The 13,626-nt window shown below is 51.3% G+C and overlaps 1 protein-coding gene across 1 annotated transcript in view; it reads right to left on the bottom strand.

The window, feature by feature from the left end:
* abcb5 (ATP-binding cassette, sub-family B (MDR/TAP), member 5) overlaps positions 1–4,962 on the bottom strand; it is a 190,218-nt gene extending 185,256 nt beyond the window's left edge. Inside the window, exons 1-2 of the mRNA XM_072509204.1 lie at positions 4,906–4,962; positions 1,674–1,805 (exon numbers count right to left, since the gene is read on the bottom strand). Of these exons, the coding sequence (XP_072365305.1) occupies positions 1,674–1,722 (49 nt within the window). The 5' untranslated portion in view covers positions 1,723–1,805; positions 4,906–4,962. The remainder of the gene's footprint in view (positions 1–1,673; positions 1,806–4,905) is intronic.
* Positions 4,963–13,626: the final 8,664 nt, after the last annotated feature.

The following is a 13,626-nucleotide window of genomic DNA, read 5'->3' as shown; positions in this document are numbered from 1 at the left end:
CCAGATGATGCAGGGGTAGCCGGGGATTGAACCAGCTACCCCTACATCCCAAGGTGAACATCAGGGCCCTATGGGCACCAACCGGGAAGAGTGGAGATGGTGACCATAACCCCCTTGAGTTCCACCCCTCTGGTGGGGCCACATCTCGCAGCCAGCACATGGGACAGGGCGGCACGGCTTTGCATGTGTCACCGACAAGTGAGCTGAGCCCCCAGAGGACGCTCGCTAGGGGCATCGAAGGGCACGGGACCAGGTAAGCAACTGGTTCCCTCCACCTCTGATGTGCATCCTGGGGATGCACCTAAATGCAGTGGTAGAGCAAGGAGGGCAAGCTCATTGAGGATCCCTGAGGACACCGGGGGGAGGGGCGTAAGAGAGTGGTGGGGTAGGTAGAGGGTGAGGGGGCTAGATGTGGCAGAGGGAACAGTGCCATCCGGAGGGTGGGGAATTGTCAAACACAATAAACACCTTTGTGAACAACCAGTATACTGCCTGTCACCTTCTTCTGCAATGTGGGCCGACCTTTAGATTTGATTTGATTTATTATTGTCACATGTATTAGTATACAGTGAAAGTATTATTTCTTGCATGCTATGCAGACAACGCATACCATACATAGCGAAGGAAGGAGAGACTACAGAATGTAATGTTACAGTCACAGCTAGGGTGTAGAGAAAAGATCAACTTAAAACAAGATAGGTCCATTCAAAAGTTTGATGGCAGCAGGGAAGAAGCTCAGTATTAATGTGAATGGCAATTCCTAACTGATAATCACTTGTTAATCTGAGAAATTACAATACACTTTACACATTTCGCACCCAGTTTCTCACACAGCCAGTTTAACAATATTTTTTTAATGTGATCTAAATGTGTTTCGAAAGCATGTTTAAAATGGGCAGCCTAGAGTCAACTGTATATTTATGACGTTTATTCCATTCTTATGAAAAACATGGGGGGGGATTCTCCGACCCCCCCGCCGGGTGGGAGAATTGCCTGGGGTCGGCGTGAATCCCGCCCCCGCCGTCCTCCTAATTCTCCCGCCCCCAAAAAATTGCCCCGGCGTGAGTCGCGCCGCCCGCCTCGGAGAATGGCGGGATCCGGCGCGACTCAATGGGCCCCGGGGCTGACCGAATTCTCCGGCCCGCAATGGGCCGAAGTCCCGCCCGTTCTTTGCCAGTCCCGTCGGTGGGACCTGGCGGCGCGGGCGGGCTCCAAGGTTCTTGGGAGGTCGCGGGGGAATCTGGCCCCGGGAGGTGCCCCCGTGGTGGCCTGGACTGTGGTCAGGGCCCACCGATCTGCGGGCGGGCCTGTGCCGTGGGGGCACTCTATTGTTCCGCACCGGAGGCTGTGGTCCTCCGCCATTCCCGGTGGGGAAGCGAGTCCCTCTGCACATACGTGGGGATGACGCCAGCACACGCTGGCACTCCCGCGCATGCGCCGACTCGCGCCGGCCGGCGGAGGCCCTTCGCCGCCGGTTGGCGTGGCGCCAAGCCCCTTTCCCGCCAGTCAGCGGGGCACCAACCACTCTGGGGCGGGCCTAGCCCCTGAAGGTGCGGAGGATTCCACATCTTTGTGGCGGCCCTATGCCGGAGTGGTTCACGCCACTCCATCCCGCCGGGACCCCCCACCCCATTCAGAACCTGATATTAAAAATATTCGGAATAAAGACTCACCAGAGGCAGCAATATCTGGCACTTGGTTTGCCCGCAAATCTTGCACCATGTTCCCTGGGATTCCTCACTTTCTGCTTTCTTTACTCTGAATAGTCTTAAAGGAAAGCAGATAGGTGGTTGTGTGCCACAAATCTACAAGGAAAAAAATTATTTCTGAATACTGGATGGTGATTTTTTGCAAAGCAATTCATACAATAAAATCAAAAGAGAAAATACTGGAAAATCTCAGCAGGTCTGGAAGCATCTGTAGGGAGAGAAAAGAGCAAACGTTTTGAGTCCAGATGACCCTTTGTCAAAGCTCACATAATAAAATGTGAGCTCATATAATAAAATCCTACTTGCTAAAAAGGAAGGTGACATGTGTGGTTCATTGGGAAACTTTCTTTAATTCATTAATGGGATGTGAACAACACCAACTAATTGCCCTTCAGATGGCTTGCTTGAGCCATTTACAAGGGTGTCAGCAACATTGCTGTGGGTGTGGACTCACTGCAGGCCAGACAGGGTAATGAAATGAAATTAAATGTGCTTATTGTCACAAGTAGGCTTCAAATGAAGTTACTGTGAAAAGCCCCTCGTCGCCACATTCCGGTGCCTGTTCGGGGAGGCTGTTACAGGAATCGAACCGTGCTGCTGGCCTGCCTTGGTCTGCTTTCAAAGCCAGTGATTTAGCCCTGTGCTAAACAGCCCAGGACATCAGATTTCCTTTCTGGATACTAGTGAATCATATGGGTTTTTACAACAATGAGTGATAGTTTGATTGGATGGTATTTTACCTTCCTATCAGTTGCGGGTTTCATGGGGAATGCTTCATTTTTGAGAATAAGTGCAGTTGCTCTGCGGCACCTTTCCTGCTGGCCAGAATGGTTGAACTTTGGACCTTTGTTGTGGTGGCTACATGAGCCCCACAGAGCAGTCATATCCAGATAAATGCTGGTGTGTGACACTGGGCATGGGGGAACCCTGTACTTCCCAACTCCAGATGAGGACCCTGTATTCCCCAACTCCTGGTTCAGTACTGATCTGGGATGGTGGCATAAGACGGTCCATGGGTCCAGCAGCACAATACTGTCCATTAAGACCAGCTCGGCATGGAGATGGAAGGCAGGAACCAGTCTGCCGCAGTAGAGTAACAAACAGCACATCAGGAGCAGCGGAGCACTATGGCAGAAAAGCCTTTTCACACTCTCCTCAAAGTCTCTTGTGAACTGAGACCCACCTTGTACGTGTCACTCCTGATCAATCGGGTTTTCGACCAACGCCATTTCCCACTAGCGCTACGCAAGATTGGAAGGCCTAACAGGATTCTGGCAGGCAGCTGTTTTAATGAGCATTCAATTTTTTTTTTAATATAAATTTAGAGTACCCAATTCATTTTTTCCCAATTAAGGGGCAATTTAGCATGGTCAATCCACCTAACCTGCACATCTTTGCGTTGTGGGAGCGAAACCCATGCAAACACGGGGAGAATGTGCAAACTCCACACGCACAGTGACCCAGAACCGGGATCGAACCTGGGACCTCGGCGTCGTGAGGCAGCAGTGCTAACCCACTGCGCCACCTTGCTGCCTTTAATGAGCATTCAAAAGGTGCGAATGGCTTTCATGTCACCGACCAATGCGAAGACCAGCCCGCAATTAACCCGCCATAGGGAGAATTGCAGAATGATTTTACACATTTGTGGGTTTCCGATTTTTTGGCTACCTCGAGATTCTCCACTCCCACCCGCCACAGACAGGGTGGGAAAATTCCGCCCATGGTGGGCAGTGTGGGACATGTGGATTAATTATAGGCAGTAATTAAGATATACAAAGATGAAAAAAACTCCATATACTGTAAAGGACAAGCCCTAACTTTTTCTGGTGAGTTTAGTTTCCAGATCTGAGCTAAATACAGCGACTTCGCACCATTCAATATAGATTGGACGTGAGTCAGGTTATGAGATGTGACATGTGAAATTGCTTTTGAAGGATCAAGGGATCTTTGAGACCAACTTCTCAATTTCTACACATGCAGTAGTTGTTTCTGTCCTATTCATGTAAAAGCCCTGAGCACTGATAGAATCACCATTAGTTATCCCATAAATTCCAACCAGATTTTTGTCAATAAAATATGATTCTAGTTTTCCTAAAATACCACAAAGACCCACATCCAGCTAATTATCCAGTTGCTCCTTATTTTCTTCTCTCTCTTTTAATCACAGGATTGTAATCTTAAATAGCCATCCTTTTTAACAGCTTTGAATGGTATTGACATATAAGCATATGAACAAGGATTAGGAGTAGGCCAATCAGCCCCTAAAGTCTGATTCGCCATTTAATAAGATCATTGCTAATCTGATGGTAATCTCAAATCTGCCTAACCTCGAATACCCTTCACCCACTTGTTTACCAAGAATCTATTCACCTCTGAATATTCAAAGGCTCTGCTGCCACAATCTTTTCAGGAGGAAGTTCCTCCTAAACTCGGTCCTAAATCTACTTCCCCTTATTTTGAGGCTATGCCCCCTAGTTCTGCTTTCACCTGCCAGTGGCAACAACCTGCCCGCATCTATCCTATCTATTCCCTTCATTATTTTATATGTTTCTATCAGATCCCCCCCGAATCCTTCTAAATTCCAATGAGTACAATCCCAGTCTACCCAACCTCTCCTCGTAATCCAACCCATTCAGCTCTGGGATTAACCTAGTGAATTTCCTCTGCACACCCTCCAGTGCCAATATGTCCTTTCTCAGGTAAGGAGACCAAAACTGAACACAATACTCCAGGTGTGGCCTCACGAACCCTTATACAATTGCAGCATAACCTCCCGAGTCTTATACTCCATCCCTCTGGCAATGAAGGACAAAACTCCATTTGCCTTCTTAATCCCCTGTTGCACCTGTAAACCAACTTTCTGCGACTCATGCACTAGCACACCCAGGTCTCTCTGCACAGCAGCATGTTTTAATATTTTATTATTTAAATAATAATCCCTTTTGCTGTTATTCCTATCAAAATGGATAACCTCACATTTGTCAACATTGTATTCCATCTGCCAGACCCTAGCCCATTCACTTAGCCTATCTAAATCGCTCTGCAGACTTCCGGTCTCCTCTGCACTTTTTGCTTTACCACTCATCTTAATGTCGTCCAAATGAAGCCATTAGCTCCCTACTTTTGTAATCAGTTCCCCTCACAATAAACAATAACATTCTATTAGCTTTCCTCACATTCTGACATGTCAGCTCACCTTCATTCGCGAGTCTTGAAAATATTGTCTTGAAGCCTCTGTGCCTGGATCCTCAATGTCACAGACACTTCCGTTCAGTTGGTCTCTTCATATGCAACAAGATGACACCCTGAAGCCTGAGGCACAGATATTATATTTCATCTATATCTGATGTAACACACCTTGATTACTGGAAATTCTGTGACAGTGATTGGTGAAAGTTCTTCCTGTTTGAATGAGTTGTCTATTTCCATAATATCAAATAAATATTTGAATAAAAAAATTCAGAATCCGATCAACAAAGGGTTCCAAATGGAACGTTACACAAAATTATCTGATCTGATTTAAATCCGGGTACAATGAGGTTGCAAAAAGGAGGCTGATATAGTTTGGTGTGGACATGTGTGGAGTAAGACATTTATGGAACAGAAATAAGGAATGGAAGCACTGTATATCCTCAGTAGAAGACGGTAAATGATTGTGGTAGTAGAGGTATTATGGTACCTGGTATTGCTGGAACACCATTGGTAGAAATTGTATGCTTCCTATTGGTCAAGCTATATGGGAGCTCCGCCCTGCTAGGTGGGGTATAAGAGCCTGTGCCACCCCAGCAGCCTTCATTCTGTACCTGAGCTGCTAGGGGAACATCTAGCTTATTAAAGCCTTCAGTTGGACTACAACCTTGCTTTAGTGGTCATTGATCGTGTATCCATTTAATAAGCTAGATTTAAAAGGATGGACCTCCGAATCAAACCAGATGTCTGCAACTCAGTCCCCACGCGGCGAACTCAGCGGCAATCTTCAAGCACTGGCTGGCGTGTTTTAAAGGATATCTCGGGACGACCGGAAACACACCCACGGGAGAACAGAAAATGCAAGTCCTGCACTCGAGGGTGAGCCCGGAGATTTACACCCTCATCGAGGAAGCGGAAGACTTCGATGAAGCAAAAGAGCTGCTAAAAGGATATTATATTCGCCAGGTAAACCAGGTCTACGCCTGACATCTGCTAGCAACGAAGCGACAAATCCCTGGGGAAATCGCTGGAAGAATTCCACCATGCTCTCCTGGTGTTGGGGAGAAACTGCAGCTGCCCGCAAGTTTCGGCAAGTGAACACACTAAAATCTTGGTCCGGGACGCTTTCGTGGAGGGTATGCTGTCCTCCCAAATCCGCCAGCGATTGCTGGAAAAAGACACTCTAGGTCTCAAGGAGGCACTGGCCCTTGCAGGCTCCCTGGATGTGGCCTCCAGAAACGCCCGCGCTTACGTTCCCGACCGCGTGGCAGCCCACTGGGCAGCGTGGAACCCCTCCGCAGCAGACCCCGAGACATCCCCCATCCCCCCACCAGCTTGTGCTGCAAGACGGCCTGGCAACCCCGGGCGGCCCTGCTGCTACTTTTGCGGGCAGGCCAAGCACCCCCGCCAGCGCTGCCCGGCCCGCTCATCCACCTGCAAGGGATGCGGTAAAAAGGGCCATTTCGTGGTGGTATGCCAGGTCCGTGCGGTTGCCGCGTTCTCCGGCGGCGAATGTGGACCGCCACCACCAACCTCTCCACGGTCCCCATATGGCCAGCGGGCGCCGCCAGCTTCCTCCTCCAGGGCCACGTGCGGCCCCTGGGTGCCGCCATCTTGTCCTGCGGACGTCACGTTAGTTGGATGGGCGCCGCCATTTTGTGCACCCCCAGCCATGTGCGACCAATGGAAGCCGCCATCTTGGATGGAGCCCCAGGACCCAACTTGGTTGACCACACACTGCCCGAAGAGAACACTCAACTGCTGCAATTAGCCTCGGTGACTCTGGATCAGTCCCGGCCTCGAACACTCTCAACTGCTACAACGACTGTATTTATCAACGGGCACGAGACGTCCTGCCTAATCGACTCTGGGAGCATGGAGAGCTTCATACACCCCGACACGGTAAGGCGCTATTCTCTCCTCGTCCACCCTGTTAATCAAAAAATCTCCCTGGCCTCCAGTTCCCACTCAGTAGAGATAAAGAGATTTTGTGTAGCAAACCTCACAGTCCAGGGAAGGGAGTTTAAAAATTACGCGCTCGACGTCCTTCCCCACCTCTGCACTGCCACACTCCTAGGTTTAGACTTCCAGTGTAATCTCCAAAGTCTAACTTTCAAATTCCTCGGCCCAATAGCCCCCCTCACTGTCTGTGGCCTCGCGACCTTTAAGGTCGACCCGCCTTTCTGTTTGCGAACCTCACCCCAGATTGCAAACCCGTCGCCACCAGGAGCAGACGGTACTGTGCCCAGGACCGGATCTTTATTAGGTCAGAGGTCCAAAATCTACTGAGGGAAGGAGACATTGAAGCCAGCAACAGTCCCTGGAGAGCTCAAGTAGTGGTGGTAAAGACCGGGGAGAAGCATAGGATGGTCATTGACTACAGTCAGGCCATCAACAGGTTTACGCAGCTGGACACGTACCCTCTCCCCCACATATCCGACCTGGTAAACAGGATCGCGCATTACGAGGCCTTCTCCACAGTGGATCTTAAGTCCGCCTACTACCAGCTCCCCATCCGCACTATTGACCGCAAATACACTGCCTTCGAGGCAGATGGGCGGCTCTATCACTTCTTAACGGTTCACTTCGGTGTCACCAACGTGGTCTCGGTCTTCCAGCGCGAGATGGACCGAATGTTTGACCGGTACGGTTTACGGGCAACATTCCCGTATCTCGATAATGTCACCATCTGCGGCCACGACCAGCAGGACCACAACACCAACCTCTTTAAATTCCTCCAGACAGCAAAGATCCTTAACCTTCCATACAACAAGTATAAATGCGTGTTTAGCACCGACTGCCTAGCCATCCTCAGCTACGTAGTGCGAAATGGAGTTATAGGCCCCGCCCCTCCCTCACTGCTCCAAGGCCCTGAAGCGCTGCCTAGGGTTTTTCAGTTACTACGACCGGCGGGTCCCCAACTATGCGGACAAGGCCCGTCCCCTGATCCAATCCACAGCTTTTCCACTGTCGATAGAGGCCCGCCAGGCATTCAGCCGCATCAAAACGGAATTTGCAAAGGCCACAATGCACGCCATTGATGAGTCCCTCCCCTTCCAGGTTGAGAGCGACGCGTCTGACGTAGCTCCAGCGGCCACCCTCAACCAAGCGGGCAGGCCCGTGGCCTTCTTCTCACGTACCCTCCATGCTTCCGAAATCCGCCATTCCTCAGTCGAAAAGGAGGCCCAGGCCACAGTAGAAGCTGTGCGACATTGGAGGCATTACCTGGCCGGCAGGAGATTCACTCTCCTCACTGACCAACGGTCGGTTGCGTTCATGTTCGACAATGCACAGCGGGGAAAGATAAAAAACAATAAGATCTTGCGGTGGAGGATCGAACTCTCCACCTACAACTACGAAATATTGTATTGTCCCGGAAAGCTAAACGAGCCTCCTGACGGTCTGTCCCGCGGCATATGTGCCACCGCACAAATGGACCGCCTCCGAGCCCTCCATGTGGACCTCTGCCACCCGGGGGTCACTCGCCTTTTCCACTTTATCAAGAACTGCAACCTGCCCTACTCCATCAAGGAGATCAGGACAGCCACCAGGGACTGCCAAATCTGCGCGGAGTGCAAACCGCACTTCTACCGGCCAGAGAAAGCACACCTGATAAAGGCTTCCCGTCCCTTTGAACGCCTCAGCATGGACTTCAAAGGCCCCCTCCCCTCCAGCGACCGCAACACGTACTTCCTGAACGTGATTGATGAGTATTCCCGGTTCCCATTCGCCATCCCCTGTCCCGACATGACCGCAAACACCGTCATCAAGGCCCTCCACAGCATCTTTGCACTGTTCGGGATCGCCGCCTACATACATAGTGATAGGGGGTCCTCCTTTATGAGCGACGAACTGTGTCAATTCCTGCTCAGCAAGGGCATCGCCTCAAGCAGGACGACCAATTACAACTCCCGGGGTAACGGACAGGTAGAGAGGGAGAACGGAACGGTCTTGCCCTACAGTCCAGGAATCTTCCAGTCTCCCGCTGGCAGGAAGTCCTCCCGGATGCCCTCCACTCCATCCGGTCACTGCTTTGTACCACAACCAACCAGACACCTCACGAACGTCTCCTTTTCTTCCCCAGGAAGTCCTCCTCTGGGACCTCGCTCCCGACCTGGCTGGCAGCTCCCGGACCCATCCTGCTCCGAAAACACGTGCGGGCGCACAAGACGGACCCGTTGGTCGAGAGGGTCCATCTTCTCCACGCTAACCCCCAGTACGCCTACGTGGCGTACCCCGACGGCCGACAAGATATGGTCTCCCTACGCGACCTGGCGCCCGCCCGAGCCCCACGCACACCCCAGCCACCAGTCCCATCCTCCCCTCCACCAGGACACCTTACAGGAGGATCGGTCCTTCCCCCGGCCCCGTCTAGGCCCCCCACCCACCGACGCACCCCGCAGGCGCTCCCTGCCCAGGTCAACCGTTGTCCCACCAGCGACATCTAGGGGTGCCGAAGCTGCCACAGAGAACGAGGCCACGCTCCCGGAGTCACAGACGCCCGAGCCTCCACTGGAGTTACCACCGAAGCTCCGACGATCACAGAGGACGACCGGGGTCCCCGATCGACTGATTGCTTCATTTTAAATTGTAAGTTTAAATCATAAATTGTAAATAGTTACTAGAATTGTAAATAGTTACAAAACGCTGTACAGAGGTATTACGGTACCTCCATAACTAATTCTACCACGTTGCCATGTTTGTAGTATCAGTCCACCAACCCCGCCGGACTCTTTTTTAACAGGGGGTGAATGTGGTAGGAGAGGTATTACGGTACCTGGTAATGCTGGAACACCATTGGTAGAAATTGTATGATTCCTATTGGTCAAGCTGTATGGTGACTCCGCCCTGCTAGGCAGGGTATAAGAGCCCGTGCCGCCCCAGCAGCCTTCATTCTGTACCTGAGCTTCTGGGGGAAACATCTAGCTTATTAAATCCTTCAATTGGACTACAACCTCGCTAGTGGTCATTGATCGTGCATCAATGATATGGATAAAAAAGGAGCCTGAGGGACTCAAATATTTAATTCCTTGAAACATGTTACTTTATTCAGTCAAACGGCCTGTTCTTCCAAAGGATCAGAAGCACAATTCACTCCCGGTATATTCAACTCATTGTGCCATAATGCCCGGAAACTCAAAGGCGTTCCAGTGACTTATCGATCAGCGGTTGGTCAATAAAACCATCAAGAAGTGCAGCAAATGCTGGAAAGAGCAAGTCGGGCAACATCTGTGGGAAGAGGATCAGAGGTAGGTCAACAATCTTTCCTCAGAACCCATGAAAGGATAAAGACCTGAAAAGCTGGGCTGGATTTAGTGCAGCCAGCTGGACTGGGCTAAGTAGAGGGCACATTTGCATAAAAGGCAACACACCGCTCTCCCCCTGGCGAGAAAACTAACCTCCATTAAGTCAGCAGCAGGAATAGGCTCTCACAGGAAATTCACCCGCTGGCTAATTGGACTCATTATTGAGATACTTTAACATGTTATCCCGGAGTTCACTGGATTTTAGCGGTCACTCAGGGATTCTCCGGTACAAGCATGGGTTTCCTGTGCCTCCTAAAGTCCTCCCAGAAAACTCTGTTGGTTTCCTAACAATCTCCTAGGGGAGTTTTTTCTTTAAATTATACTTAATGTCTGATCAAAGGACCCATCATCGGAAAAGGGGCTGCCTGCTGAGCAGTACCCCCTGCCCTTGTATCCGATCCCCATTCCTCCACCCTTAATGACAATCCCCTCCCTGAGACAACAAACCCATCCACACTAAACTCGCTCCAGGGATCCCATGCTGATGTCTGGTGTCGTTGGCCTTGCTGTATTTCCAACATTAGCCGCCGTTCCTGTGGCTCTGTCGGTACTGGAGGACTGTCAGCCTCTAATTGGTCAGCAGCTCTCAGCAGATGGGATTTCTACCACCAGGATCCTAAACCCTGGGGAAGGCTTGACACTGGTGCCTGTGTTATTAAAGGAGGATCTCTACGCGAAGCTTGCAGGCGGACTCTCCTTCACAAAATTAGATATGAGTCACGCCTACCTACAGTTGGAGCTGGACCTTGCCTCCCGACCATATGTAACGATTAATACACACCGGGGCCTGTATGAATATACACGGTTGGCCGTTGGAGTATCCTCTGCCTGCGCTATTTTTCAACGTGTTATGGAGGGCATTTTGAGAGGTTTACCATGTGTTGCTGTCTACTTAGATGACGTTTTGATTACAGGGACATCGGAGCAGGAACATTTGGAAAATCTGGAGGCTGTCCTTAGACGCTTTTCAGAGGCTGGAGTCCGTTTACGTCGCACAAAGTGCGTATTTCAGGCAAAGGAAGTAGTCTACCTAGGTTATCGGGTGGACCGCGAAGGTTTGCACCCCACTGCAGAGAAGGTGCGTGCGATTCAACAGGCCCCCTCCCCGACTGACACTTCGCATCTTCGTTCTTTTCTCGGTCTCGTAAACTATTACGGGAAGTTCCTCCCCAATCTGGCAACTACGCTGGCCCCGTTGCACCTTCTGCTAAAGAAAAATCACACCTGGGTTTGGGGTCAGCCGCAAGAAACCGCTTTCCGGCGGGTAAAGCAACAATTGTCGTCGTCTGGGTTACTAACCCACTATGATCCGGGAAAGCCTTTGCTCGTCACATGTGATGCATCCCCGTATGGTATAGGGGCCGTTCTGTCCCACAAGATGGAGAACGGGGCCGAGCGACCGATAGCTTTCGCCTCCCGCACATTGACTGCAGCGGAGAAAAAGTACGCGCAGATCAAGAAGGAGGGCCTGGCAGTGGTTTTTGCGATGAAACGCTTCCACCAGTACATGTATGGCCGCCATTTCACTATCGTGACTGATCATAAGCCTCTGCTGGGACTTTTCAGAGAGGATAAGCCAATACCGCCCATTGCTTCCGCACGGATCCAGCGCTGGGCTTTGTTGCTCGCTGCATACGAGTATTCTCTGAAGCACAAACCAGGAACGCAGATAGCAAATGCCGACGCACTGAGCCGATTGCCTTTATCGACCGGCCCCACGACCGGTGAGGTGGTTGCAACCCTAAATTTTATGGACACCTTGCCTGTCACGGCATCACAGATCCATGAGTGGACCCAGACGGAGCCAGTCCTGTCAAAGGTTCGGCACATAGTCCTGTATGGTGGGCAGCATAGACAGCTCCCAAGCGAGTTGCGGGCATTTTCCTCCAAGCTGTCAGAATTCAGCGTGGAAGACGGCATCCTCTTGTGGGGGACGCGTGTGATTGTCCCGGAAAAAGGCCAGGAGCTGATACTAAGAGACTTGCACAATGGGCATCCAGGTGTGACCAAGATGAAAATGTTGGCCCGGAGTTATGTCTGGTGGCCAGGCCTCGACACCGACATTGAGAAGGTGGCCCAAAACTGCTCCATTTGCCAGGAGCATCAGAAGCTTCCGCCAGCCGCGCCCCTACATCACTGGGAATAGCCAGGGCGGCCTTGGGCACGCTTGCATGCAGATTTCGCAGGCCCTTTTCAAGGATCCATGTTCCTTCTATTAATCGACGCCCAGTCTAAATGGCTAGAGGTGCATAAGATGCAGGGGACAACGTCCTGCGCAACAATTGAAAAGATGCGTTTGTCATTTAGTACGCATGGCCTCCCCGAGGTGCTGGTCACGGATAACGGCACTCCATTCACGAGTGAGGAGTTTGCGAGGTTCATGAAGTTGAACGGCATACGCCATATCCACACTGCCCCTTACCACCCGGCTTCAAATGGGTTGGCAGAGCGCGCAGTGCAGACATTCAAAAGAGGCCTAAAGAAGCAGTCTTCCGGATCAATGGACATGAGACTGGCTCGTTTTCTGTTTACGTATAGGACCACCCCCCATGCGGTGACTGGTGTAGCTCCCGCAGAACTCCTAATGGGCCGGAGACTTCGCACCTGCCTTAGTATGGTTTTCCCGGACATTGGCGCAAAAGTACGCCGCAGACAAGAACGGCAGGGACAGGGATTTTCTCGGCATCAGCCAATTCGGCAGTTTGCGCCCGGTGACCCAGTGTTCGTTCGGAATTTTGCTGGTGGTTCCCAGTGGGTTCCTGGCGTAATCTTTCGCCAAACGGACCCTATATCTTACCAGGTGCAAGCCCAGGGTCATCTCCAGCACAAACACGTAGACCACATTCGGTCCAGAAGACTATCCCCTCCAAAGATTCCCCGCCCCCGGAGCTCATTTCTACAGCCGCAGAGACCAGAGACAAGGGAAGGTAGTCCTCACAATCTTCCACTGGTGCCTCACTCAAAGCCTGCGCAGGTCGTTACAGAACCGAATGGAGATAGAGACACTGACATGACGGAGGCAGCAGACTCTGACTCCGAGATGGAGACACAGGACGCATCAGAGGGGGAATCCTCGGGTCCACGGGCTGTGGATGTACAACCGTTACGCCGTTCATCACGGAAGCGCCAGTCTCCGTCTCGTTACACGCCGCCTGATCCAGCGCCGTGTGCAAATGGTGTCCGGCCTGCGGCAAAACGAGTCCGAAGCCCTCCTTTGCCAGGGTCTTCGGTTGATTCCTTGGACTTTGGGGGGGGGGAGGGATGTTATAACCTGCCTACTTACCATTGGCTGGGGACTAATGACAATCCCACAATCCTGTGGGAGTATGAGCTTCCCCAATGAGGGGGGCGGAGAAACCATTGGTAAACTCCAAATATAAATAAAGCTGGCCAGTTTGGAACCAGCAGGAAGGAGTGTGCAG

The sequence above is a fragment of the Scyliorhinus torazame genome, chromosome 6 (assembly GCF_047496885.1).
Source record: "Scyliorhinus torazame isolate Kashiwa2021f chromosome 6, sScyTor2.1, whole genome shotgun sequence".
Classification (NCBI taxonomy): Eukaryota; Metazoa; Chordata; class Chondrichthyes; order Carcharhiniformes; family Scyliorhinidae; genus Scyliorhinus; species Scyliorhinus torazame.
The sequence above is the reverse complement of the archived record's forward strand: the minus strand, read 5'-3'. Positions and strand labels throughout refer to the sequence as shown.